Source organism: Emiliania huxleyi (genome assembly GCF_000372725.1).
Source record: "Emiliania huxleyi CCMP1516 unplaced genomic scaffold EMIHUscaffold_470, whole genome shotgun sequence".
Classification (NCBI taxonomy): domain Eukaryota; phylum Haptophyta; order Isochrysidales; family Noelaerhabdaceae; genus Emiliania; species Emiliania huxleyi.
This window is the reverse complement of record NW_005198466.1, coordinates 38,960-65,914: the sequence shown is the minus strand read 5'-3', so window position 1 is coordinate 65,914 and position 26,955 is coordinate 38,960. Positions and strand designations below refer to the sequence as shown.

The 26,955-nt window shown below is 65.1% G+C and overlaps 6 protein-coding genes across 6 annotated transcripts; 3 read left to right on the top strand and 3 right to left on the bottom strand.

The window, feature by feature from the left end:
- The first annotated feature begins 1,827 nt into the window (after nucleotides 1-1,827).
- EMIHUDRAFT_370586 (hypothetical protein) lies at nucleotides 1,828-2,458 on the top strand. The gene has a single exon (XM_005767975.1). It carries the CDS (start codon nucleotides 1,915-1,917, stop codon nucleotides 2,377-2,379), a length of 465 nt encoding a protein of 154 aa, XP_005768032.1. The 5' UTR covers nucleotides 1,828-1,914; the 3' UTR covers nucleotides 2,380-2,458.
- A 905-nt stretch (nucleotides 2,459-3,363) lies between these two features.
- EMIHUDRAFT_119292 (hypothetical protein) lies at nucleotides 3,364-5,241 on the bottom strand (the record flags this gene model as incomplete). The annotated part of the gene is made up of 3 exons (XM_005767974.1): nucleotides 3,364-3,510; nucleotides 4,130-4,193; nucleotides 5,087-5,241. The coding sequence occupies 3 exons, from the start codon at nucleotides 5,239-5,241 to the stop codon at nucleotides 3,364-3,366; spliced, it is 366 nt and encodes a 121-aa protein (XP_005768031.1).
- A 544-nt stretch (nucleotides 5,242-5,785) lies between these two features.
- EMIHUDRAFT_414255 (hypothetical protein) lies at nucleotides 5,786-7,318 on the top strand. The gene has a single exon (XM_005767973.1). The coding sequence runs from the start codon at nucleotides 6,073-6,075 to the stop codon at nucleotides 7,246-7,248; it is 1,176 nt and encodes a 391-aa protein (XP_005768030.1). The 5' UTR covers nucleotides 5,786-6,072; the 3' UTR covers nucleotides 7,249-7,318.
- Nucleotides 7,319-7,434: 116 nt separating this feature from the next.
- On the bottom strand, nucleotides 7,435-9,207 carry EMIHUDRAFT_245663 (hypothetical protein; the record flags this gene model as incomplete). Its single annotated transcript, XM_005767972.1, has 3 exons — nucleotides 7,435-7,834; nucleotides 8,054-8,186; nucleotides 8,409-9,207. 3 exons carry the CDS (start codon nucleotides 9,205-9,207, stop codon nucleotides 7,435-7,437), a joined length of 1,332 nt encoding a protein of 443 aa, XP_005768029.1.
- Nucleotides 9,208-12,482: 3,275 nt separating this feature from the next.
- EMIHUDRAFT_119289 (hypothetical protein) lies at nucleotides 12,483-14,629 on the bottom strand (the record flags this gene model as incomplete). Its single annotated transcript, XM_005767971.1, has 2 exons — nucleotides 12,483-14,144; nucleotides 14,210-14,629. 2 exons carry the CDS (start codon nucleotides 14,627-14,629, stop codon nucleotides 12,483-12,485), a joined length of 2,082 nt encoding a protein of 693 aa, XP_005768028.1.
- Nucleotides 14,630-19,084: 4,455 nt separating this feature from the next.
- Nucleotides 19,085-20,426, top strand: EMIHUDRAFT_44696 (hypothetical protein; the record flags this gene model as incomplete). The annotated part of the gene is made up of 4 exons (XM_005767970.1): nucleotides 19,085-19,243; nucleotides 19,492-19,668; nucleotides 19,831-20,144; nucleotides 20,306-20,426. Coding segments are annotated over 4 exons (771 nt in total), but the record flags the coding sequence as incomplete, so codon positions are not given.
- Between the last annotated feature and the right edge of the window lie 6,529 nt (nucleotides 20,427-26,955).

The following is a 26,955-nucleotide window of genomic DNA, read 5'->3' as shown; positions in this document are numbered from 1 at the left end:
CTGGCGGAGGTCACGCTGGATCTGATGCTTTGAAAGCTCGAGCGCGTCCATCGCGGGCGGCGGGAAGCGTGGAAGTGTCCGAACAGGGAGCTGGGCCGCCGCCGCGGGAGAGAAGGCGGGGTAGGGTGTCAAGAACACAACGAGGGCAGTCATCGTAACGCGGTTCGGTCTGAGTATGGCTTCTTCTTCGCCTCCTCCAACGACGCGCTATCACTGGCGGCGGGTTCGCAGAGTGTGGCAGCTATGGGACACAGTCACAACGCGATCTCACATGACAAGCGATCCCACGACAGCGATTGTGGGGACTACATGATCCGTCCGTGAAGGGTGGAGGGGCCCGTCCGCGGAGCTAGGCGGTACGGGCGCCCGTCGCCCGCCACCGCCGCCATGGAGATCTGCTGCGTGTGGTGGACGACGAAGGAGGAGGCGCTCGCCGACGCCGCCCCGTACACCGTCCGGTCCGTGTTGGTGCCCGCCGCTTCCTTGGCGAACACGTGGAGGAACTGCTTGGTGGGCGGCGCAATGCCACCCAAAGTTTCCACGAGCACCAGCCGCGTTATGGCTCTCTTGACCCACTTCGCGTCGGTAGTACTGCGCCCCCATCCACCCAGCCTGCATTCTTCTTGACCCATCCGTCTCCATACGCGTGGTCTTTGACCCATCCCTTTCCAGTCGAGTGGTCGAGCGGTCCGTCCACCTGACGGCCACGCTCCTTCGCTTGCACCCCACGACCGCCGTCAACGCCTTGTCCAGCGTGTTTCCAAACACCCGTAGAGGTGGCCCACCGTGCACCGACGCCACATTGCCACCATTGAGCATTGTCCCACGAGCCCCTCCCCGACGTCGTCGACTTGATGAGCGGGTAATCTAAAATAGTACGTACGTACTTTTAGCTTCTCTCTCCCCTCGTACGGGAATGCACGCGTAAGAGCCACATACTTAAAATCCCTGTGTGGTGGCGGCGTGCCGTCCTCCCATCCCTCCCTTGGGTTGTCGGTTTTCTTTCTTTCTTTTTCGTAAGAGCCACCTCGTGAGCTGTCCTGTGAGCTGTGTGCTGTGTGTTCAGCAGTCCGGACCCGGTCGGTGCTACGGCTGTGTGCCGGTGAGAACCTTCTTTTCTACCAGGCTAGCTCGCAATCCTTAGACCTTTGGTACGATTGTGAGCGCAGCCGCTCATTAGAGATTAGTCCTACAAGATGTAGGATTGCGAGCAGCACTGCTCGCAATCGGAGGCATGTTGCTAGGATTGTGAGCCGTGCTGCTCGCAACCCTAGACTTTGCTCGGATTGAGCGCGCTGGTAGTAGGCGTCACCAGTCATCTTGGGAGCGGAGCTGCTCTTAGTCCTAGAAGCAGCCTAGAAGATGTAGGATTGCGAGCGTAGGTGCTCACAATCGCACAGAGATGCTACGATTGCGAGGAGTGCTGCTCACAATATCCTTCGGCTTCTTAAAGGATTGAGAGCGAGGCTGCTCTCACTCACTCAATCCTAGCCTGGTAGAAAAGAAGGTTCACCTTGTGTGCCTCGTGTCGGCTCCCGAGCCAATCGTGTGGAGCGTGTGTGTGCGTGTGGGCCCGTCCTCCATGCTAGGAGGTGTGTAACACTGACTGACTCACACATACGACATATTCGACACCCTCGAAGACCATCTCGGCTACGGTTCCGACTCCGGCTCCGGCTGGTAGTCGACAAGCTGCCGAGCGCAAATCACTCTGTGTGACACATTTCTTGTTGGCTTCTAAAAATCTCTCTCTCACATACGACCGCCTTTGAGTTTGTTTTAGCAGCTCGCGGCGCGGCCCTTGACATGCCAGCCAGCTCTAAAGGGCGCACGCGGGTTGGAGAGGAGGAAATCGCGTGGCTGCTGTATGACTCCGGAGTACTCAAGGTCAGGCCGCCGACTGCGGAGAGATTCATGGTCCGGATGAGGCCTGGCGATGATCCTGCGGCAAGAGCCGCCGCAGAGTACCGTGTGCGCCTCGGCAGAGCTGCATCGTTGCCGAGCACGAGTGCACCGCCACCGCCTCTACCGGCCGCTGCCGCCGCTCCGGCGACGACGGCCGCCATTCGCGCCGGGCCTGCAGCCCCTCCGGCCTCGTCCCCGCTGGCACCAGAGAGCAAAGCCCGCAGCAGTGGATACTACTACGCTGCGGTGCCGAAAGGCGAGTGCGTCCTGCCGGTTGCGGCTCCGGTGCCCATCTCTGGGCGAGGGCACGCGGGCAGCGCTGCAGCTGGCGCGATCCAGCGGGACCTGGAGGTGAGGGGCGCGGAGAACTCCTACTACTACGCTCACGCTCGAGCCAAGGACTACCATGTGCCGACCGTGCCACAACGCATCGCGCCGGACGGTTCACTCACGCCGTGGGAGAAAGAACCATGATAGCATGCCTCGTCGCTCGAGTACACTCGACAGTGCGCGCGGCGTCCCCCCGTCTGACGTCATTTATGTGTTTTTTTCTCGTCTCGGTGGCACAGGCCACAGCCACAGGGTGCACAGTTTTATATGAGTTATGTGATCCACATCGGTACGTGTGACATGGATTTCGCGTTAGTTACTAGGGGTGAGGAGCGGCGCGGTGGGCACACACACACAAATTCTCAACAAAGATTAGCCACCTGCGCGCGCTGGTGCTCTCCCTGGACCCTGCGCGGCACGGCTAGCGGTCACTCGCTTGCTTTTTTTCGCTCCAGTCCTGCGGATCTTCAGACCGGGAGGGCTACGAAGCCTTCACACTCCAAGGGGCTGATTAGCGGTAGTGGGTAGAGCTGTTTAACGTTGGGAGCTGAACAATGTTGCTACTGTTACGTAACAGTAACAACAGAACAACAGAGTGGGGCTCCCCAACAACAGTAGCTAACGTTAGGCCGGCTGAACAACAATAAGTAATAAGGAAGGCCTGGCAGTGACCCACGACGATCTCCAGCGTCCAGTGCGGGTAATACCCGAAAATACCCGGGAAATCCCAGGTATTTTCGCGGGTTTTACCCGGGTAGCGGGTTTTTTGCACCGTTCTGCTTGCTGGCCGCTGAACAACAGTAACAACAGTAACAAACAGTAACAGCATGGGCTGGGGTGAACACTTGAACAACGTTAAGGATTTCAGCCAACAATAGCGCAACTGTTAGGCCCAAAGTTAATGTTAAACAGCTCTAGCTAGCGGCTAGGCCAAAAAAAGTCTGCTGGTGTGTGCCCGCTTCGGCCTTCTCGCCGGGGGGGGGTTGGACCCAATCGGTTCACCACTCTAGCTGCGACGCGCTGTTCCGCGCGCTGTCCGTACTGACATCGCTGTTCGCCAGCCGCATCCCCGCGAGAGCTCCGGCCCCACCAAGGCTCGAGCGCTCAGCGCGGCGACCCGGCGACACCTCAGGTCAGTGTCACCTCCCCGTGCCGAGAGCGCACCGAGCGCATCGCGCCGAGTGCCTCGGCCTTGCGCACGAGTTGCTCCTTGCGTATCCGCAGCCGCTCGACCTCGGCCTGCGCGCGGCCAAGCGCCATCTCCACGTCCTCGACCTGCTCACAACACGAGGTGTGAAGAGACGCTGCTCACAGCTTGACTAGCGCCGTCCCCACGTCCTGCCCTCGAGATATGCGGAGATCTTCCGCATCTAGAGCCCTCGACCGCCGCAACGCCGCCGCCGACAAGGAAGGGGCCCGACCGGCCGGGTCCGGCGGGGAAGGCGGGGTACGCGGCCGCCGTCACAACGTGAACGGGTCGCGAAGAGGGCAGGGCACCCAGCGCCCCGTCCCTCCCCGGCCTGTCCCTCCCCAGCCCTTCCCTCTGCCCTTCCCTCAGCGGCTCCTCCTCGTCGTCGAGGTACGACACGCTCGGCGCGTCGAGGGACGGAGATGCAGGGACGTCGGCCGCAGGCCCCCTCCTCCGCGCGGCGGCGAGGGCGGAGAGGGACACGGAGAGCGAGGAGAAGAGGCCCGACTCCTCTGCGGGGTACGAGCCGCCTCCTGCGGGGTACGAGCCGCCTCCGGAGCCTACTGCAGCAGCGCACCAACACACCGCCGTCAGGCTTTGAGGGTCCTGCGCGGCACACGACCTCGCGTGCATGCGGCACAGCGAATCACGTGCTCACGACGCGCGCCTCCCGGAGCGTCCCCATATCTCCCCATATCTCCCCACATCTCGCGCGCCTCCCGGAGCGTCCGCGAGGTCGACATCGTCGCTCGACGCGAGGACGTACTGCCTACGCGCGACAAGGAAGTGTCTAGGAAGTGTCTAGGAGGTGTCTAGGAAGGGACGTACCGCCAACGCGCGACAGCACACGCCTCGCCTCTCAGAGGTGAGCCGCCCCCCCCCCCCCCTCGAGCACCGACACTGCGCTTGAGCTGTCTAGCAGGGAGTGTCTAGGAAGTGTCTAGGAAGTGTCTAGCCTTGTCGTGCCGGCGGTTGGGGGAGTGTCGCCCAGCGGAGACTCCACGACGCCGAGCGGCTCGCCAAACCGCCTAAGGACACGGCGGCGGGGCGAAGTGCTGCACGTCTGGACGGCGACACCGCTGAGCCTGGTCACCACCGCGCGCTCGCCCCACCCACCACCCCGGTTGGACCCACCCCGGCTGCCGGGAACTCTCCAGTGCGCGTGCGAGAGCGTTGCGGCGCGCCCAAGGTAGCCGGCGGGCTGCGGCTCGGGCTGCGAGTAGAGCGGCGCCGACAGCAGCGCGCCAAATGGGTGGGACCACGAGAGCGGCCCTCCTACGCCGAGCGTGTGCGGCGTCAGTGCCGAACCCCGCCGGCTCGCCCCGAGGCTTGCGTGGGCGGCCCGAGTCGGCGGCGGCCAGAGCACACAGCGCTGCGAGGAGGACCAACGAGGCGAAAAGGCCAACTCTGCGCAGCAAGATGGGCGCGAGGCGAAGCACGTTTCCAAACGAGCCAGTCGTTCGCGGCCGTGGCTGGCGGGCCGCGTCCTGCGCGACCTCGGCCCGCCTCGCGAGCGTCTCGTTTGGGAAAATCTGCATGAGGAGTCGTGCAAGGAGGCGATTGACCTGCAGCCGCTGATGCGCGGGCTGGCGGCAAACGGGACACGCGGAGGTCCGCCGGAGCGCCGCCCGGACGCAGGAGCAGCAGAACGTGTGTCCGCACTGCAGCGAGGTTGGCTCGTGCAGGATGGAGAGGCAGATGGCGCAGGTGACGTCCTCCATGATAACGTGGTCTTCAAGCACGGCGTTCTCGACGTCCGCGACGGAAGGTGGCTTGCGCAGGGGGGCCAGGGTGGCAAACGGAGGTGGAGATCGCATCACACCACACACAACCACCGCGTCGGACGGAGCAACTCAATGACAGATGATCGCGAAGTATTTTTTCTCTTTTGACGGCCTACGGGACTACCGCGTTTTCTACATGTACTAAGCTAACCTAACGGGACTCTCTAACGCCGCGCCTGGAGAACACACCTCCCTCTCCCTTTTCAATCCTGTGAAGCTAAAGATACGACGACAGGGAAGCGCCGCAAACCCGCATCGTGAATAAACAAGGATGGTCAATCAAGGTACAAGGAGAGAGGAGACATCTCCCAAGCGCCGCGTCAGCGCGGCAGAATTTTTCTCCCAACATTTTTTCTTCCTTCGATGAGAAATTCTGCCCCACGCTGCTACCTGTCGGCTGTCGCGCGTGGGAGAGAGAGATTTTTAGCAATACCAAATAAATAAGTCTATCGTGAGCCAGCCACTTTTGAGAGAGAGAGATTTTTGAATTCTCTTCTCCTTCCGCTTTCATCTCTCTCTTCCGCTTTTGTTGTGTCCGTTTGTTTTTGTTTTTGTTTAGTTGCCGCTTTTGCGGCAGCCGACCGCGGAGGTCGAGCGCGCCGCGTGCGCGGAGATCGACATGGCGAGCGACCGTCAAGCGTTCCTATTCTTATATTGTGTGTGTGCCAGTCCGCGCCAGTCCGCGCCCTTGTCGTGCCAGCGACCCGTCGTTTTGTTATATCCCGACTCACGACGCAGCGGGACGGATTTGCGACTGGACACGTCCGACACGCTCGCTCGCTCGCTCGCTCGCGAACAAACAACCGCGCGGCGAAACGCTCTCGTGAGCCAGCCGCTTTTGCGGCAGCCGGCACGCGCGACCGGATGAGCCTCCTCGGCGATGCGCCTTCAACATCCAAGCGCGAAGCGACGGCGGCGGAGCGGCTGCACGCGAGTCTCATGGCGTATTTGCTCGGCACCGCTGACGAGAAGAGCCCGCTCTCTGTCCTCTCGGGTCACTCCGATGTGCTTCGGCTCATCTGGCACGTGGTCAACAACGCTTGGAAGCGTGAGCAGATGATGACTGCGCTGCAAGCCCAGGAAGAGAAAAAGCTCGTCGCCTTTGCGCATGTGGACAACGTGACGTTCCCGGCGCCAAAATCGATCAATGTGAACATGATGCCATTCATCCTCGGCGACAAGAAGAGTCTGCCCCCGGAGCTGCACGCCTACTGGCCCATGATCGCCAAGTGCACGTCGACGCTGCACAGGTCCGACGGGAAGGCGTCGCCCAAGGATCGCGTCGGCTATCTCACCGTGCACGAGAGCGTCGTGCACGAGGGTGCGTCGCAGCGGCGGCCCGGGCTGCACACAGAGGGCTTCAACCGCGACGTGTGCGACAGTGGCAAGGTGCACACGCTGCCGCGGTGGCACCCGTGGGGCTTTGGGCACGCCATGCGCCACGGCCAGTTTGAGGGCGGCCTCTTCATGGCGTCGAACGTGTCCGACAGCTGCCACATCTACAACGCGATTGTGCCGACGGAGCTGGTGGGTCGCGGCGGCGACGTCGAGCCGCTGCGGCCCTGCCTGAACGAGCGCTTCCCCAGCGCGCCCAAGCCGCGCACGTGCTGGCCGGCGGACGACGAGAGGTACGGCAGTCACGCGGGCTGCGCGCGCTGCGATATGCACTTGGAGGGTGACGACATCTTCGACCAGCGGCGCGTGACGGGCCCGATCGCGCTGCGCGCGGGCGAGCTCGTGTGGTTCACCGACCGCACGCCGCACGAGAGCCGTCCGCTACCGACGGGACAGCCGCGCCAGTTCTTCCGCCTGGTCACCGGTGGCGTGGATACCTGGTACGCCGCCCACTCGACGCCCAACCCGCTCGGCACCCAGCCAGACGCCGCGGTCGTGCACTACGACAAGTTCACCGGCGAGCCCGCGGCGGCCCTCGTCGAGGCGGCGCCGACGCGGCACGCCCGCGGCGCGGCGTCGTCGTGTGCCGGCAGGCCCTCGCTGCGCCAGCTGGCGGCCGCGCTGGCTAAGGAGTGCCAGGTGTGACGTGAGGGATGCGCGCAGCGCTCAGTTTCGGCGGGTCGAGGGGTGGAAATTCTGGAATGTGGAAAAAGCAGCCGAGTGTCTGACGGTGTCCCAACAAAACATCGAGTGACGCACTAGTTCACTATACACAGAGTAACGGTGAACAGAGAGGGCGGCGGACACCACACCTCGCGCCTCACCAGCGCCTCACTCGGGCGGCGGCGGCGCGGAGAAGGGCTGCACAAACTCGGCCCGCCGGTGCGCCCCGAGGCAGGCGGTGCTGCAGTAGCGGTACGAGAACTTCTCGAAGTAGACCCGGTCCTCCGGCAGCGCCTCCGCCTCGTTGACCGCCTCGACGTAGCCGCGGTGGCAAGCGTCGCAGCTCCAGTGCCGCACGGTGCGCTCCGGCGGCGGTGGCGGCGTCCAGTAGCACAGGAGAGCGGCCGCGTTCGAGGTGGTGATCCTCTCCTCGTCCGACGCGCTCAGCCCATGCCGGCGCGCACGCGGCAGGAAGGCGCGCTGCAGGAAGCCAAAGCCGCCGCCGCCGCACGACGCGAGCTGCAGCCGCGACGATACCCCGAGCGAGAGGAGGAGGCGGTCGGCGTACCTGAGAGAGCGTCGTCGACGTGCTGTGGACGTGTCGCCGCCAAACAAGAGGGCGAGCAGGCCGGCGGGCGAAGGAAAGAGCGGGGCCCTCGACGCCTCTGTCCGGCCCTTCGAGGGGGGGAAGGGAATTGCGGGGTCCCCACGGGCGCCTCTCTTCGGCCCTCCGAGGGGGGGAGGGGAGCAAGGGGGTGGGGGGATCGGGGCGGTGGGTGGTGCCCACCCTTCGGCGCACAGCCTGGCCAGCGCTGCGGCGAGTCCTTCGTCCGACGGAGGGCAAAGCCAGGGGTGGTCCGACGCACACGCGCCCGGCACGGACCAGCCCATCCCTGCACCGGTGAAGCAGAGCCGCGCGCCTGCGTACCATACCCCCAGAGTCTCGAATCCAGTGTGGGTTCAGTCCCGTGGGTGGTGCGTTAGCAGAGCCGCGCTCCTGCTCTGTGAGCGGCCGCGTGAGGGTGGGAACGCGGTGGGTCGTGCAGCGAACACGATGCGGCCGATTGCAGTCGAACACGCCTCGTCTCGAGCGCTGGTTGGAAGCCACCCGTGGGTCCCTTTCCGCATCTAGCGTCGCGCACCGGTGGCGAGCAGGGCGCGCAGCGCAGCCGGCGCGCCGAGCAGGGTCTGCGCGTGGGCGACGACCACGCGACGCATATCGACGCCGGCGGCGGAGAGCGCGTCGAGAGACGCGACCGCCGCCGCGCCTGACGATTCTGCGGCGTCGGCGCTGGCAGCGCCTCCCGCCGGCAGCGAGCAGAACAGCGGCGCGCCAGACCGCACGTGCGCCGCCGCTAGCACCTCGAGCAGCCTCGCGTGCCCAGGTGTGAGCGGCAGCACCCCCAGCGCGCCAGCGCGCACCGCTGCTCCGCCCGACCCATCCTCCTCCCCCTCGAGGAGCGAGCGGAGCAGCGAGTCGAGCGCCGGGTCCTCCGCCTCGTCGTCTGGCGGCGGCGGCGGCAGCTCGCGCGCCGACGCCCAGCCAACCGTCATAATCACCCGCAGCTTGGTCCTTCTGCAGAGACTGGCCAGGCAGGAGGCGCTGCAGGCGCCGCCGGCGCCGGGCACGCTCGCCGAGACGATGGCCCGGCCACCGACGCGAGCGAACGCCTCGACCTCCGCGGCGGCCACGTCCTCCTGCGGGCCGGTGAGGTTGGCGAGGTTGACGAGCGGCTTTTCGCGCACGGCGGACAGCGTCTGCAGCGTGATTGGCGCATCGCGCAGCGCTGCCTCCTCTACGTCGGAAGGCGGCCGGTGCCTCGACTGCATGCTCCACGCGACGACGTGCTCAAAGGGCAGGGTGGAGCCGAGTTCCGCGGCGGAGCACGGCCCGGTGACAGTGACGGCTTGCAGCTCCGCGGCCTGCGGCTCCGCCTGCATAGTGTGCGCCGGTCCTACCACGCCCTTCTCGTGCCAGCGGTGCTGAGAGAGGCTTGGGAGCTGTGAGCTGTGAGGTCGGAGCCTACAGCGCAACCCACCTCGAGACCATCCCCCGCCTGCTGGCGGTCAGGACCATACCCCCCCCCACGGGCCGTGAGAGTACCATGCCCGCAAAAAGTTGGAACCCAGGGTCGTGCAAAAAAAGAATTTGCTGCTGCGACTCATTTGGGTTCCAATATCCTGCTCGTGCGGACGACAAAAAGAAAACAATTTGCTTAAGCCGATCCCTCCCTTGGGGTTGTCTGTTTCGCTTGTCGCCCTCAAACGCCACTCCCTGCCCAAGCCGGTCGCCCTTAGATGCCCTTGCCCGCGCCGGACGTCCCGGCCATGCCGCGCGTCGGCGCGCTGGCGACTAGCGCGCGAGCACGCGCCAGTCGGCTCCTCGGCTCGCGCAGCGGAGCATTCTTCGGACCCGCAGCTTTTCCTCTGCTGCCATCAACATAAGTGCCGGGGGGGCCGCCCCCCCCCTCTCCCCAGGTCGTTCGTGGCTCTTTTATACGAAGGGACCTAGAAGCGCGCCCGACACGGAGGCAATGTCGCAGGACTCGATCGCCGCACTAGCCGATCGTCTTAGCGCCGTGAAGGGCCCTGCGGCGGCGGTGGCACCGCTCTGCACTCTGATCCTCTACCGCCACATTGTCCGAACGGGCGGCACATCATTGCGCTCCTCCTTTTGCGATGCGCGGACGCCAATGCGAGCGGCCGCTGTGACGTGGTCACCAGTCGGACGGCCCGATAGCATGCCCAGGGGCTGCCAGCACAAGGGCATGGAGGCGGCCAAAGGGCGTGCTGTCGAGAGGTTCCAGACCTGTGCGCTAGAGGGCGATGTTGCCGCCGGAGCGCAAGGTTGGGCAGTTGAATACCACATAGCCAATGACGGCTCGCGCCGCTTCTCTGGCGACGCGCGCAACGTGAGCGATTCGCGGCCGGAGGTGAGGCTGGACAGAGCCGGCGCGCCGCTCGGGGAGCTGCACTGGCGGTGGGGCAGCAGGGCCCGCGCACTCACGGTCCTGCTCTTGCGCGGACCCTCGCACGGCACGAAGGACGCCCGACACACCGCTTGTTGTAAACAGGTGCTCATCGTCCGCGAGCCCTCGAGCTGGTTCCACTCCCAGTGGCTCAACCCGGAGGGGCCTCACATGGGCTGGTCGCACGCCACGCGGCGCAACGTAATGGCCGCTATCCAGCGGCTGAAGCCAAACCCGCAGTGGCGGGCGCTGGTGGGAGACAGCGGCGATCTGCAGTGCCCGCCCGAGGACATTGATTGCGCGCTCGGCCGCTTCGATGTGGTCGGTGTGACTGAGCGGCTGGGCGAGGCCTTGCAACTCGTCTGCTCGCTCGCCGCGTTGCGCGTCTGCCCCACGCTGCGCCACCTTAACTCGAAGCAGGCCGCCAACGAGTCTGCGTCGTGCAGCACATGCGCACGTCATCTCCTCACAGCGCTTGCTTGTAACAGGTCGTCAACAAGTTCTCTGTCGGCGAGTGCCGCCCTGTCGACGGGAGTGGGATGGCGGGAGACTGCTGGCCTGCTGCGGGGCCCAACCAGACGCGGCTGCTGCAGCTCATTGCGGAGGTGCATCTGGTCCTCCCACCGCCGCCCACTCGGCTGCCCCCACGCGCGTCGGCCCTTGCTGCACTTCGAGTGAGAGCCGAGTTCCTGGCCGACATATAGAATTTCGGGGAACAGCGGCCTCGCTTTGCTGCCCCCGAACTCGTGAGGAGATACATTTACCCCACCCCTTTAGGTGCACCCCCTCGACCGTGTGCTGCACGCTGGGGCCACGCGCCGTTTTGAGGGCCTGACAAGTTATATGGTCCAGCTCCAAGGCAGCATACACGCGCGCAGCACGGGGAGCGGCGCGGCGGGCGGCGTCCGCGGCGACAGCCGGCGACCGTGAGCTAACGAGCCATGCCACCCAGGGCTGGACGTCGACTAGTCTCTCTAGGCCCTGAAAGGCTCTACGCGCGGCCTGAGGCTGTCGGAAGCAAGCTCCTCTCTCCCTTCGTACGATCCTACGATGAAAGCGCAACAACACTCAGAATTTATTTATGAAAACACGTAGAGTGGAAGCAACAACGTACAAAAATCCGGGCGCACATAAAGAGCCAAGTGTGTAAGAGAGCACTAACACGGCAAACCCGCACGAGAAACTAATTTTTCATAAAACTGGCGCCGACCCGCTAGGAGGGTCGGCATGGGGTGCGGTGGGCAGGACCTGCGCCACTTGGGCAGTGGATTTGAGCTCGGGGGCGATTTTTAAGCGAAAACCCTCTCCCTTGTGCACCCCGCGTTTCGTGGGGGCGCGCGCGCCGGGGCGCCGTGTGCTCGCCCTTGATCGTATCAAGACGCCCCAGGGCAGTGGGGTCGTCTCCAAGGGACGGTGGAGGCACCAGCGGCCTCACACCTGCACGTTTTGACCTCGACGTAGCTCCCCAATCTCGATTGAATCTCGATGCGCTCTCCACAAATACTCGCTGGAGCCTCCAAACAAGCGCAGTCCGTCACGACACACGCGCAGAATACCGGGTGTTGCCGAGTTTGCTGATTTTGGCCCCAAAACCAGCCTCACTCAGACTCGACTGAGAGCCCGAAAAAAAATGGAGGAGGCTTGCTGAAACCGAAGGTCAACAAAAAGAAAGAAATCGCGGCGCCGGCGGCTTGTGATTTGTTGAGAAGACCTCGATAGAAGCGATGTATTTGGCATTGCTCAAAATCCCTCTCTAGACAGGCAGCAAGAAAGAAACACACCCCGTTATGACAATCAACAACAACCTTCCCGGCGCGCTCACCTGGCCGCGTTTTTTTTTCGCTAGAAGTCAGGGCTGCGAGCGCCCCTGATCCCTAGACGAGTTAATGGGGGCCCGTGAGCATTTAGCTTGTGAGCGAGAGCCAGGAAGGGCTGCCCGCATCCATCCACGCACCAACCACGCCGGACCGACCGGTTGCGGGTTGCGGTTGGGGTGGTGGTGGCCGGGGTATTTCAATATTTGGAACTGACCAGCTTCAGCTGTGTCACTCTGACTGTCGAGCACGCTCTCTGACCCACACCCTGTCCGAAGGTCCCCGAAAGTGCCGATGGCGATGACACGCAGAGTTGTATGCCCAGCCTGCCGCCACACGCGCGTGCCAGTGAGAGCAGTGGGTGACGCTCACTTTCCGGCTGCACGCAATGCGCATGGCTGTGGTGCGGCGCCTGTGCCGCGTGTGCGGTCCCTCAGGGCGCAGAGCCACCCTGCCCCGCGTCCTCCGCGTTCTCCGCATCGTCAGAGTCGCGGAGCGCGTCGTCCTCGTCGTCCTCGTCGTCCTCGTCCTCGTCGTCGGTCGATTGGTGCGACGGGAGGACGACGATGCCATGCTCCATACTGTACTCCGCGTACGGCAGGATGTGGTTGCGGAAGTTTGTGTGGATGGCATCGTCGAGCACACTCGGCGGCGGCCACACGTCAAAGGTAGCCTCCTCCTCGCCGGCTGCTGGCAGGCTGCCCTTTGGCGCGTCGCGGTCGAGGCGCACCACGCCCGTCACCGAGAGCAGGTTGAGCTTTCCGTAGACATTCTCGTTGCAGAAGCCGGCGAGGACATCCTCGTGCACCTGCGGCAGCACGAAGCGCTTCTCCTGCAGCCGCGCCTTGACCTTGTCCTCGAGGTTGAGGCTCGCGATGAAGTCGCTCGCCGCCTTGGCCTCGGCCGCGCTGAAGCACGTCCTGCCCGCGCCGTCGCGGTGGAAGAGGCCGTTTGAGGTGCCGACCTCGACGTCGGCGGCGCCGGGCAGGTAGACGAGCGGCGGCGTGCCGTAGTGCGCCGTGGACTCAAAGACGGCACAGCGCATCCGCGACGCCCAGCGGTCGAAGATGCCTCGGCGTGCGTGAGGCTCATCCATGCAATGGCCGGTCGTCATGTCCAGCGCAAACATGAGCGAGAGAGCCCGCACGTCGTTCCCGTAGTAATCCTCTTCGGACGCCACGGCACTGAGACCCTTGACCCGCTCGCCCGGGTGAAGCTTGGCGAGCTGCTCCGGCCGCGCGTGCTCGAGGAAGCCAAAGCGCGCATGCAGCTCGCCCAGCGTCATGAGCTTCGGGGGGCTGAGCCCAGCGATGTTGCGGAACATGAAGATGGAGTCGTGGTCGCCGAGCGAGAGCCAAACAGGGAGGAGCGGAAGCGTGAAGGCGTCATCGCCGCACTCGCCGAATGTCTGGAGCACACCCTCTACGAAGATCATCTTGAAGGGGACGTACGGCAACTGCAGTGTGCGCGCTAGATCGGCGACAACTCGCATCCGCTCCTCCGACTCGCACACTATGATGTCGTCGGACGGCGCGGAGAAGTCGCACGCTGCCTTGATGCCGCCCACCACCTCTGGCGACTTGACCTCCGGCGACGACGCGACGGGCTGCGAGGCCTTGTCAACGAGAAGGTGCTCGTACACGAAGGATGGGCAGTAGAAGTCGATGACGGGCTTGTTGGCTGCCAGCTCTGTGGCGCTGATGTGCGACTGCGTGAGCACGCGGAAGAGGGTGCCGAACTGCTCGAAGGTGAAGAGCTTGCAGGAGTGCCTGATGATGTCGCCGCCCTCCGCCTGCCCGCTGACCCACTCGATGTGCGCCGCGAGCATCTCTGAGCCCTTGGCGTCGGCGACCGCGAGCACGTACGAGGACTTGTCATTCGCCGCTTCGTGCAGCGCCTCGACGCCCTGCAGCTTGGACGCGGCCTCCTCCGCCGGCGGGAACGTGACGAGGAGCACCTGGCCCGAGTGCTTGCGCATCGCCCAGAGATTGAAGGAGAGGATGTGCTTCTCACCCGCCTCGATGATCCGGCCCTCGTGCATCACATCCTTGCGGAAGACGAGGGCGTCGCCGCGAGTCGTCGTCTCCTTGTACGCCTAATGCAATGGAAGGGGACGGTCATTGGCGGAGGGAGATAGATGGAAGAAAGTTTTAGCCGGACCTGGCTTCCGATGTGGCCGAAGATGACGGTTTCGCCCCCGACGGTGTGCATGCCCGCCGGCGTCACGCAGAGAAGGAGCGTGTACTCCTCGACGAGGTTCGACGTGACTGACAGGTAGTCCTCGTGCTTCTTGAAGAATCCGCCGGTGTGGTACCGAATGTGTGTGAGGTCGTTGCGCACCAAGGTGAAGTCGGCCGATTCATCCTGCGCTGAGAGCTGCTTCACGATGTCCTCAGCGAGGTCGAAAAGGCGCTCGTCGGTGATGCTGCGGAATTCTGAAAGGCGCCGCTCGGTGTCGACCAGCTTCTTATTCTCCACCGCATCGTACAGGTGAGACGTCTGGAAGGGCTGCTTGCACTCTGCAAGAAAGGTGCTTATGCGGCTGACGTCAAGGTTTTTGAGGGCGCGCGTGCTCTGCATGGCGGAGAAGGCGAAAGCGAGTACCAGAAGGCGGCGGAGTGTTTTTTCTTTTATCTCGGTGAAAATCTTCAGCGGAGGGAACCCGTCCGCCTCCCATCCTTCTTTCTTTCTGTATGTAATTTTTTCCCATCCCGTTTTTGCCCATTTTTGGTCATCCGTCAAAATATCTGAAGATCTGAATGGGGGATTCTCCCTCCCCAAACCTTGCTCAGCTGATCCAGCCTGGGGGGAAGGCCAGCCCTGGGCAAAGAAACCAGCACCTCATCAGGCTTCCCTGAGCGTCACAGCTCGGTGATCGCGCCGGCCGGACACCCCTGTAACGTCCGTTCCGGGCATTTGAACGCGACTTTCGGGGGCAAAGACATGAGGCTCTATGGCTCAGACTGGACTCCTCTTGGTCCCTTCTGATGCCCTAGGCCACACCTGGGCCTTACCTGGGGCGCTAGGGGGCGGGCAGGGTTTGCCCCCCCAAACTGGCCCGAAGAACCTTAATCAGTTCCACTCTCTCTCCACAAAAGCCACAGACCTCGCTCACAACGCTTCGAACGTTTGTGTGTGTGTACCAGAGAGATTGTGTGTACCAGAGTCCTGGGAGAGATGGTGTGGGAGCTGTGGGAGCGGCCAACTTCAACTGAGCCAGTTAGCATAGTAGATGGGGGGAATAGGCGCAGGACGACGTCGACGAGTGTCGCGCTCCATCTCTACCCCTCGGGAAAAGGGTGGCGATATCGTCTGTGCTCTCGAGTATCGTCTGTACAGCTATCTCAGCGGCGCTGAAGCTTCTCGCGGGACGGCCTCTCACTGTGGCGTCGCGATTTTCGGCGGTTTACTCATCAGCAGTCATGACAGGCTACGACGGGTGTATCGGCGCTTTGCACACCGTCGAGATAGGTGGAGACACGGCCCCGGGTGTGCTTGGGGCGGGTCTGCAACACTCTGGGAGTCTCCCGGTGCTGCCCCCCCAGTCAGTTTGCCGTTAGTGCAAGAGCGAGCATGCTGCTATCGTGGGGGGTAGTTGTTTGAAGTCTTGTGCTATGGAGGAGGAGGGACGTCCACTGCGGTTGGGTTTGTTAGACCTAAAGGCGCAAAGGCCTAGTTGGTCGAAGCGCCGACCTTTAGGTCTAACAAAACAGGAGCTCCTCTCGGAGGGCGCACCCTCCTGCCCGCCCCAGTCACCTCAGGACCTTGAACTCGGGACTCGAATCACCCTCGCGAGAATCGATCCTGCTTTGTTAGACCTAAAGGTCGGCGCTTCGACCAACCAGGCCACCTTTTGGCCTAAAGGTCGGTACGAAACCTCAGAAGGCCATGGGCGCCGAGAGAACATTCCCCCGAGAGGACAAAAAGAAAAGGCTTCGCACCCTCTCCTTGCGCAGTGACCCTCGCTAAGTGTCGCCGTTATCGGGGCACGCTATCCTGCAGCCCTGGAGGCCCTGGGGATTCGCAGAAGCCGAAAACCTATTTTCCCCGCTCTTTTTGACGTGCGTCCCACAAGTCTGGCCGACTCACCCCGACCCTTCACTCGACAGCTCATGCCGCTTCAGTGCCCGCCCTGTCGCAGTCAGGGCCTTCCGAATTCCAAAAGGCACAGCGAGCAAGCTTTGCGAGGCCCGGTCGCGGCACTCGTTTTTAGCGGCCACCTTCGCGACACCTGCCGCCGGGACGCCTTCCAGGCTCCTGAAGAGCTCTCGTATCTCTGAATGAAGAAGACCATCTGAACGCCACCTTTCTGATACCAGGCGGGCCTGCAGCTCCTCAACCAGACGGTGATGTGCCGCCAGGTGTTTGAGGAGTGCCACGTCTTCATCCACACGTGGAGCCTGCTCGACACGGCGTCCTCTCAACCACGGCGCCTCTCCTCGCGAGAGTGCCTGGACGTGGTGTCGCGAAAGCTGGCGCCGACGGCCGTCACGGTGGAGACCCAGCGGGCGGAGGAGCACGACGAGGACCCGCGGCTGCGGTCATGGGGAGTCCTCAACGAGAGCCTCTTCAAGATCCGGATGAACACGGCGAGCATGCTGGGCGGACTCGACCTGATGTCGCGCCACGAGGAGCAGACGGGCGTCGAGTACAGTGCGGCGGTCCGCATCCGACTTGATCTGGGCAGCTACCGCTGGTTCAAGAAGGGATATGACAAGCCCCTCTTCCTATCCCCCAACGGGTGGGGCAACGTGCGCCACGCCGCCGACGAGCACCAGAGGGGCAAGGTGAAATCCCGCGGCGGGGTGAGCACCTGCACAGCGTGCCGGCTCAAGAGCACGGACTTTTGCCTCTGGAGCGCGCCCGCGGCAGCGCTCCGCGATATGCTCGAGGAGCTTCGCGGCAACCGCTTCGACCGGCTGGTGGTGGGCGGCGGCGGGCTCCTCCCCTGCCAGCAGCGGCTCCGCAACCTCACCACCACCTGTCGCTTTCACCCGGTGGCCTTCTCCGAGAACGTCCTCTTCTGCGCGATGCACGCGGCGGGACTTCGCTTCTGCCCGCACGGCAACGACCAGAACCTGCGTGGGAGAGGGCCCATCCTCGTACCAGCAGCCCTCCCGGCGGTGGTGTGGTCGCGCGAAGCCGGATGGCGTAACGAGAGCAGCATCAACCGGGCAGGGCCCTTTGTCCCTCGCGTGCACAGATGGGCCAAAGGCCGCTTTGTTTATTAAAGTACGGGTGCTACAATAACCGAACCCACGCCTTTTTTGTTGCACCGGAGTTTTAACGCAGATGATAGTGGCTGCGTACTTAAAGTCGTCCTTACTTGTGGGGCGGCCGCGCTAGTCTGGCTATCGCGCGCCACCGGCTCTCTCCCGTCGCTTCGCGGCACAGGCTTTGTCACCACTCTCGCATTGCATCGTGAGGTACGAGTCGCCGAACAGAGAAGACCTCAGCTCGGGCTTCTCGTCGGCTGATATCTTGACTGACGGGTCGCGGAGGGCGGAGATGGCGGTCGCACCCAAGCGCTTGTATTCAGCGAGCGGCAGAGGCTTGAGGTTCTCGAAGGCGGCCTTTGCTCCCGCTCGTTTTGCCGAGAGGCACGCATCGTCATCGCGAGTGCAGGACACCTTGAGGTAGTCACCTGCGCTCGCGCTAGTGGCAGAGAATGCATTCGCGCCTGCCGCAGCGAGGAGGGCGCGGCGGCCAAATGCATTGGCCGGAGCTATCAGAAGCAGGAGGAGACAAACGCCCATGTCGCGGCGAAGAACCGAATAAAAAACGCCTAGCGTTGTTTCATAACATCGAAGGCTAAGCTCATAAAAAACAAATTTGCCGAATGCGTGTCGTGTCCGAGCCTGGCTGTTCTTCACCTTTCTACCTACCTACCTGTTCATGTCTGGTGTTCATTATAGCTCCGAGTAGAGGGGGCGGTCTGCTGCTAGGGGAAACCCGGAGCGCGGAGCCAACCCTCGGAGACGCGTGTTTACTTTAAGGCCCTTTCCCTGCGAACGCGCACCCCCGGGGCTAGGGCTCTCTTGCCCGCAACCCGATCCCGATCATCCGGCCCGCTGGGTGCGCTTCTTAGCTCCTCGGCCCTCACCCTTGGGCGTCCGCCTCTTCCTATCTCTCTTCGTTCGCAGTCTCTCGCCGATTCTCGCTGCAACCTTCATGCCACCTCGCGGTCGTCCCACTCTCGTCGTTCTCTCTCTTGTCGCTTCTTCCTCTGTCGCGTCGCTCTCCTCTGCCTCGTTCTGCGACGGCGCCGCCGCCTGCCGCTCCCTTGCTCTCGCTGCTTCTCTCGCCTTTCGTCGCAGCTCTGCCCTCCTCGCGGCATATTTTGGCCCCTCGAGTTTATCGAGCTCTCCTCGCGCAAGGACGACTCTTCTGACGCCCACTCGGATCATTTGTCGCCAAGTCATATCGTTGCTCAGGTCCACTCTCTCTTCGAACACTTGTACCTCCACGGATGATGCTGGCGCTGGGGTCCCCTTCGGGTGTATCGTGACAGCTGACGACGGGATATTACCACAGGTGTTTCATCCTCCTCGGGTTCGTCTTCCCCGGCTTCCTGCCGTTCCACCTCGAGACCTCGAGACCTCGAGACACGAAGCCTTTCAAAGGCGCCCTAGGATCCAGCCCACCTCGCACGCGAGACCCCGTCGTTCACTTCGCACGCGCGACCGAAGCCGTCATGGCGAGCGAGGCCATCCAAGTCGTCGTCCGGGTTCGCCCCCCCAATAACAAGGAGAAGAGCGAGGGCACCCTTCCCATCGTGACCACCTCGACCGAGCGGCAAGAGGTCTGCCTCATCCGCGGCACTGGCCATCGCGCTCAGAGGAACATCTTCAAATTCCAGAATGTCTTCGGCTCGTTTAGCACCCAGCAGGTGCGTGCAGCTCATGACCGGACCTGAGAAAGCGTGAGACATCCAAGTCGCCCGTTCCCTCTCAGGATGTGTTCGACAGCACCATGCTGCCGATCCTCGGCGACGTGCTACGCGGCTATGAGTCCACTCTCTTTGCGTACGGCCAAACCGGCACGGGCAAGACGCACACGATCGAGGGCCGGATCGACATCCCCGAGGAGATGGGCATCATCCCGCGCGCCGCCGAGCACATTTTCACCGCGCTGCAGGGCGAGCACGTTCTGGAGAGCACCTGCACCGTCTCGTATCTCGAGATCTACAACGAGGTGCGGCGCAGCGTGGAGATGGCGCTCTGTCGCTGACCTGAGCACTGCACCACACCAGATACCCGTCACCCTACCGGACACCCGCCCTCCCGTGTCGTTCTCATGCACATCTCTTGCTTATGGGGTGGCAGAGGAGGATGCTCGCACCTGTCCGCTTGCCGTCCGCTGCCAGCCCTCCACCTCTTGGTGTATCGCTCTACGCCGCCCTGGCGCCACCGCTCCTCTCACCAAGTGCCGCCCTGGTCCAGGTGCTTCACGATCTCCTCTCGCCAGCGGACGAGCCTGGCGCGAAGCTCGCCATCGTCGATGACAGCAAGCAGGGCAAGGGCGTCCACTGCGCCGGTTTGCTCACGCACGAGGTCAACACCCCCGAGGACGTGCTTCGCATCCTGCGTGCAGCCCAAGACCGCCGCAAGATCGGAGAGGTGCGGGGCGAGGGGCGATCGGGAGCGGGCAAGGAGTGGACGGGAAAGAAGCCGGTGGGCGAGGGGCGTGCGGGAGCGGAGTGGGCGGGAGACGAGTGGGCGGGAGACGAGTGGGCAGGTGGCATCTTGCTCCCATGAAGCCTCTTCTCGCCCCCTCCTCAGACCAAGATGAACAAGGAGTCGTCCCGCTCGCACTGCCTCTTCACGCTGACCGTCAACCTGCGCGAGAAGACGCCCGACGGGATGGAGATTGCGCGCGTGGGCAAGCTGCACATGGTCGACTTGGCGGGCAGCGAGTGTGCCAAGACCTCGGGCGTGGGGGCGCAGGACCGCACGCGCATGCGCGAGGCGATGAACATCAACCAGTCCCTGCTGACGCTGGGTCGCGTCATCACGTCGCTGCGCGAGAAGCAGGGCCGCATCCCGTACCGCGACTCCAAGCTGACTCGCCTGCTGCAGGCGCGACGCTGCCCGGAGTTGGTGCTTCCTCTCAGGCAGGGGTGGGCTCCATAGCGGAGGCAGGCAGCCGCTCCGCGTGGCATTCCCCAAGCCCGGGTCCCAGAGCCCCTAAGCTGGCCTCCCACGCCCCCCCCCCCCCACACACACACACACACCACCACCTCCCTCTGCAGGAGAGCCTCGGCGGGCGCTGCAAGACCTGCATCATCGCGACGCTCTCTCCCTCCATCCTCTGCTGCGAAGAGTCGCTCTCCACGCTCAGCTACGCGCAGAGCGCCCACGGCATCGAGAACAAGCCGGTGGCCTCGCAGCGGATGATCACCACCCCGCGGGACCGAGGCGCGGGCGGGCCCAACATGGAGGCGACGAGGCTCAACTGCGGCGTCGGCGCGGACTCTTTCGTCGAGATGGAGTGCCGATTGCAGTACATGGAGGCGCAGGTGGAGGAGGCGCAGAGCGCTCTCGCCCGCAAGCACACCACTGAGCAGGCGGCGGTGCAGCGCGCGGAGACGGTGGAGAAGGATCTGGACAGCACGCGGGAAGCGCTGCAGGTCGGCCCTGATCAGATGGGCGCTCCGAGCCGTTTCACCTCCTGCTCCGCCACATGTCCCTCACTCACCCCCTCCGCTGGCACCGCCTCCGCCCCCCCATCCCTTCCACCCCCTCCCTCTTCATGATGGCCTCCAGTCAGCCTCTCGCCACCTTCCTCTGACACCCTCTCTCCACCTTGCTCCCCCACTCCCTCATTCCTCCATCGCCCTCGCCCCAGGAGTCCCAAGTCTCGCTCAGCCTCGCCAAGGAGGAGAAGGAGCAAGTCTCGGGCGAGCTGACGGCCACCAGGTGTACGCCACTTGCCCCGAGCCGAACCCGCCGCCCCTGAGTCTGCCCTCCGGCAATCGCGACTGTATCACCATCAACCCAGCAAACCCGCGACCGCGGCTACACCCCTCCCCCCCGCCCTCCCCCCACCCCATTTGGACCCGGATCCCTTGCCTCCTGCTCTTCCTTCCAGGTGCACGCTCTCCCAGCGCGAGGCTGTGCTCAACGCCACGCGCGAGAGCCAGCAGGCCTTGCTCCACGAGAGCGTCGGCGTGATGCGCGACCTGGAGGACAGCCTCGGAGGAGCGATCACCGCCGGAGCGGGCGAGGTGGGCGCCGCCCACACGGCGCAGGGCGAAGCGGCTCGCGGGCGGCGCGAAGCCTCGCACGCGGCAGAGGGCCAGGCCGGCGTCGCCTTGGGCGAGCTGGTCGCCGCGGCAGTGGCGGAGATTGGCGCGGGGCTCACGCGCCTCGCGGGCGCTGCCGAGAGCGCGGAGGCCGCCGCCACCGCGTGGACCAGCGAGGCGCTCGCTGCGGTGGCGGCCGCCCGGATGCAGAGCGACCTGCTGCAGGCGGAGCTGCAGGAGAAGCTGTCCACGAGCGCCGCTGCCGCGGCGGCTGGGCTGCGCGGGGAGGAGGCTGCGCGGGGCGAGGAGCGGACTCAGCTGCAAGGCGCGGCGGCGATGCTGCGCCGCCAGCGCGCAAGTGAGGAGTCCCTCGGAGCCACGCTCGACGCCGCCGCGGCGGAGCGCGCCGAGCATGAGACTGCCCAGGCGGCGGCGCTCAACGCGCAGGTCCGCGGGCTGTCGGCTGCGCAGGCGGCAGGCGCCGACGCACAGGCCGCTGAGAGGGCGGCGGTGGCGGCTGAGCTCGACGCTGTGGGTGCCGAGGCGGCGGGCGGCTGCGCGGACGCACGGGAGCGCCTCGCTGTGCAATCTGCTGCGCTTCGCTCCGCCGTCGGCGCACACCGTGAGGGGGCGGAGAAGCAGGCCCTGAGCCAGCACACCGCGCTGCTCACAACCACCGTGGCCGCAGTCTCCGCCGTCGACCACGGCATCGTCCCCGTCGCCGCCGCCGCGCACGCGGCCCGGCGCGAGGCGCTCAACGCCGTGGCGGCCGAGCAGGCGCGCGGCAACGCCGAGGACACGGCCAAGGCTCAGCTCGATGCCCTCGAGCAGCAGCGACACCTCGCGAGCGAAGACGTGCTCAAGCGCTGCGCGGATGCGCAGCAGGCGCTGACTGGCGCGGTGGAGCGGTTGCGGGCGACCAAGCAGGCAGAGGGCTCGCTGCGCGACCACCTCGCGAGCGCGCGGGCGGGCGTTGCGGCGGCTGCCGCGGCGCAGGAGGCGGAGCTGCAGGCGAGCGTGTGCGACGCGCTGACCGAGGCGATGCAGACGGCGGACGCGGCGGCGGCCGCAGAGCGCGCTGAGCAGGCAAAGGCCATGGCGTCGGCCACAGCCGCCGTGACGGGCGGCGTGGACGCTGAGTGTGAGCGGCTCGCAGCGCAGTGTGCCAGCATGGAGGAGACCCTCTCTGGACACCGACGCGACGGCGAGAGCGCAGCGGAGGCGGCGCAGAAGGCGGCGATCGGCGCGGCCGACGCTTCGGTGGAGGCGGGCATCCAGGCGCAGCTTGCGGCGTCCGCGGCGACGGAGGCGGCGCTGCGCTCCACTGTCGACGAGTTCAAGGCGGGCCGCGCGGCGGCGATGGAGGCGATGATGGCCGGAGTGAAGGCGATGCTCGCCGAGCAGCTCGCTGGGCTCGAGGGGTCGCTCGACAGCCGCGTGGCGGGCCTGCTCCAGCAGCAGGCCGAGGCGAGCGCCCAGAGCCGCGCGCTGCGTGAAGAGGTGAAGGCCAAGCACGTGGCGGCGGGCGAGGTCGCCGCCGGCTGGGGCGAGTCGAACCGGCTCGTCTCGGCCGCCCTCGAAAGGACCATCCAGAGCGATGGCGAGGGGCAGGCGGCGCTGCGGGCCGCCGAGGCCCGCTACCGTGCGTCCGCCGAGACGGCGGCCGAACACGCCTCCGCATGGGCCGCCAGTGGCGACGCGGCCGCGGCCAAGGCGCGCGACGCGGCGAGCAGCGCAGCCGGCGTGATCGGGCTGGTTCGCGAGGCGGCGGCCGGATATGAAGCGCTGGCGGCCAAGGAGGAGGGCTGCGTTGACGAGTGGTCTCGTCAGGGCGAGGGCGTCTCGGGCGAGATTGACGCTCAGATCTCGGCCTGCGCGTCGCTCGAAGGCGTGGCCGGTGCCGCGACGGCCGAGGCGGCCGCGGGGCTGGTGGCCATGCAGGAGGTGTGCGCGGGCTGGGGCGAGAGCAGCCGGGCGATCTCGGCCGCCATCGCGCGCGAGATCGCCACCGACGAGGAGGTCGAGCAAGCCATGGTCGCCGCCGAGGCGCGCTTCTCCACCGCCGCGGCCGCCGTCGGCGAGCAGGCGGCTGCGTGGTCGGCGAGCGGCGAGGCGGCGAGCGCTGCCATGGACGCCGCCGCGGCTCAGTCGGACGATGTCGCCGCACGCGAGGCCGTCGTGCTGACGCGCGTCGAAAGCCATGTTGCCGCGGCCGGCGGTGCAGCCACCCGCTGGGCCGAAGCCGGCGATGCGACGCACGCGGCGCTCTCCACCGCGATGGATGGCGCCACGACGATCATGAGCAGCGCGGCCGTGTGCCAGGCGGCGGCCGTGCAGAAGGCCCAATCGGCGGGCGCGGGGCTGGCGGCCATCTGCGCAGAGAGCGAGGCGCTGCAGGCGTGGGAGCAGGCCGCCACGCGCGAAAACGACGCGGCAGAGGCCCGCCTCCAGGGCCTGCTCGAGGCGGCGGCTGCAGCGGACGCGAGCGTGGCCGACGCGGTGGATCACTGGGGCGCGCACTGCACGGCGGCAGCCTCTCAGTGCGAGGCTGCCGTGAGCGCCATCCCGGCGCTCGCGGCCGAGGCCGCCTCGACGGCCGGTGCCGAGGCCGCGCAACAGAGTCACAACGTCGCCGAGCTCGAGAGGGCAGTGGTCGCCGAGACACAGGCGGCCGCGGCGCGGCGCGCCGCCGCCGCCGACGTGGAGGCCGCAGAGTGGGGCGCCGCCGAGGCTGCGCTCTCGGAGCGGTGCGAGGCGCTGCGCGCGCGCGCCGCCGAGGGCGAAGCTGCCTCCGCGAGCACCGCCGCCGCCGCCTCATCCGCGCTGCGCGAGTGGGGCGAGGCGCTGACAGCCACGCAAGAGGAGCAGCGGGGCGAGGAGGAGCGGCACGGGGAGGCGGCGGGCAGCTCGCTCGAGGGCGCCTCGTCGGCCGTCGCCACCTTCTGCACCGACGTGCTGCACGCTGCCGAGGCGGTGCCCCCGGAGGAGGCCCGCGAGGCGCGCCCGGAGCGGAGCGAGGAGAAGCTGCGCGCCCTCTGCCTCACCACCGAGCAGGAGCGTGCCCTCGAGGCCTCCGCCGTAGCCTCCGCCGCCTCCGGTGCTGCCGGCGCCGCAACGCCGCAACGCCGGCGCGCTGCGGGCGGCGACGGCGAGGCGGGCATCGAGAACGTGCCGCTGCCGAGCGCATCCGAGAACAGCTCCGTCTCGCGCCTCCCGACCGCGTCGCGGAGCATTCGCGCCAAGGCCCGCGCCCTCGCCGCCATCCCCGGCGCCTCCCCACTGAGGCAGCTGTCCAACCTGAGCTGAGCCGACCGCCGCGGCCGGGCTGCGATCGCCGGCGCCCTATTCTCTGCCAGACCGGGCTGCTGAGTATCGAAAGCCGAGCCGCCAGCCGGTGCGGGTGTGCCTGTTCACAGCCTGTTGAAGAGAGGATCCGCATCAGGCTGTGCTTTCTCGAGCATGCGAGACACAGACCAAGTGAGTACGTTGCCCGCCGCTGTGGCAGCTGGCGCATTCCATGCAGCATGTTAGACTGGCTGGACGCCACCTTCCGCCAGGGCTGGTGCGTTAACGTTAACACGGTGTTCAAAAACGTTACGGTTAACCCCTAAACGGCTACCGAAGAACGGGGTGCCCGGAAGGGCGATATCACGGCGGCCTAACTGTGCCTCCGTGCGCTCGCCACATACCCCCTGCTGCCCGAGGGTCGTGTTAGCACTTTATTGGGCACATACAAAGGCGGTGGGAAGCCACCACGTTCCCTTCAAATTTCCCGCCACCGAGCTCCGGAGCGCGCCGTCTGCACGAGCTCCTGGGACGCGGTTTCGTCTTTCGATCCCAGACGGTCGTCGCACGTCGGCGCCCCAGTGAGGTCCGCCGTCATAGGTGTAGCACGCTACTAGACACACTGCCTCCAAGTTGAGCGGTGGAAAATTGTGACGAAGCCACGCACCGAGGCGCCGGCGTCCCTCTGGCAATCTGCCACCGACAGCAACACGCCTTTGATCACCGGCTGCTTGCGCTCCGCATACTCTCCAGAAGCTGTTGGTTGTGTGGCTGGTGCTACTTCTATCAGCCTTCCTCATGCACAATGTTGCCGTTGAGCTACGAGGCTGCAACCCGTCGTCATTTGAGTTTGCTGCCAGCCACACACAGCGCGTTCCTGCTGCACGAATGGTTGGACAGGTGTGAACAACACCTCGTGGGGGCGGCACCGCAGGCGTCCATTGAGGGGTCCAGGTGATAGCTCTGGGCGGACAATCCATACGCCTAGTTGGACTTCAGATCGCCCGATCGCGTCCCTGTGAACTGACGTCGGATTTGTGACGCCGCCGCACCGCGCCGCGGCCGGGGGCCCTCTGGAGGCTGAGGATGGCCGTGGCGGACCTAGACGAGCTCTGGGAGGTAAAGTGTCAGTGTATATATTGTAGAGGCTGACCACGTGCACAATATCTCTCACTCTAGCTAAGCCAGGGGAGGCTATTCTGGGCGTCCACACGGCTTGCACTGGTGACCCCCGCGACAAAGCGAGCGCGTCCGGCAGAGCGACTGAAGAATCGAGGACAGAGTCACAAATCCCGCTTGTTGTGCATGTTTTGAGGTCGGACAGTGCTGCTGTCTTCTCCACGCGGTCGAGGCTGCCTTCCCCACTACCTGTAGTTCACTCGTCACCTCTCCTGCGAGCTCCCCTCTCTTTCTTTTGGGAATGGAGTCCGTGAGTGCGGGCAGTGTGCGGGCAATCACGGGCGCTATTTTGTCGTACTCCTCTTCGGCGAGCGCTCCAAATCTAGACCCCATTGCCTTTAAGCATTAAGGAGGCCTTAGGGTACCCCTAGGGTTCTGAGGGCCGGATTGTTTTAAGACCTTTTAAGAAATGAGGAGGTTTTGGGGCTCAAATTGTCATTTAAGAGATTGCAGGCACGGTGGGGGGTCCCTCTTTTAAGTCCGTTTAAGAAAATCGGCCTCACCGGCACGCGTCGCTGGGTTCCGCGCCTGTTTCTCCAATACTGCCGTTATTAGGCACAAACCCGCCACTGAAGACACATCTGTAAGTCTGGTCCATAATTCTTTTTCCTTCGCGGCAACGCGATGGCGGCAAGGCCTCTCTGCGCGCCCGCCCTCGTCACGCCGAAGACCAACCGGCGTCGGACCGCGGTGAGACCACGCCGCCCCCCGCGCCCGCCCGCGCCCGCAGCGTGAACACATACGCGCGTCCCTCATCGCACGGAAACATACGCGCCAGCCGCGCAGCAGCCTCACATGCAGCGCCGACCGCATGCTCGCGCCCTGGGCCGCCGACGACCCGGTCGGGCGGGTTGCGCGGCCGCCGCACGCCACCAGGCAGGCGCACAACCACCCGCAGCGCGCCGCAGCCCACCGCGCAGCCCTGCCAGCCAGGCCTGCGCCTCAAAGACTCACAAACAGGCGCACAGCAGAGTACAGCACACAGCACACGCCGGCGGCGCGCGCGCAGCACACGCAGACGCACGCGCGGATCCAACACGCACACGCGCACAGCACGCGCGCGCCGCACGCCAGCGCAGCGCCACACACAGAGCCATTCCCATCAGCAGCAGCAGGCCTGCCACAATCCACATCTCACACACGCGCGCGCACACTCCCCCTTACCGGCGCACGCATTGGGCGTCGCCGAGAGCTCCCA

Bases quoted from the DNA above. Each gene is read 5' to 3' on its own strand.
- EMIHUDRAFT_370586 (XM_005767975.1), top strand. From the start codon at position 1,915: ATGGTCCGGATGAGGCCTGGCGATGATCCTGCGGCAAGAGCCGCCGCA.
- EMIHUDRAFT_414255 (XM_005767973.1), top strand. From the start codon at position 6,073: ATGAGCCTCCTCGGCGATGCGCCTTCAACATCCAAGCGCGAAGCGACG.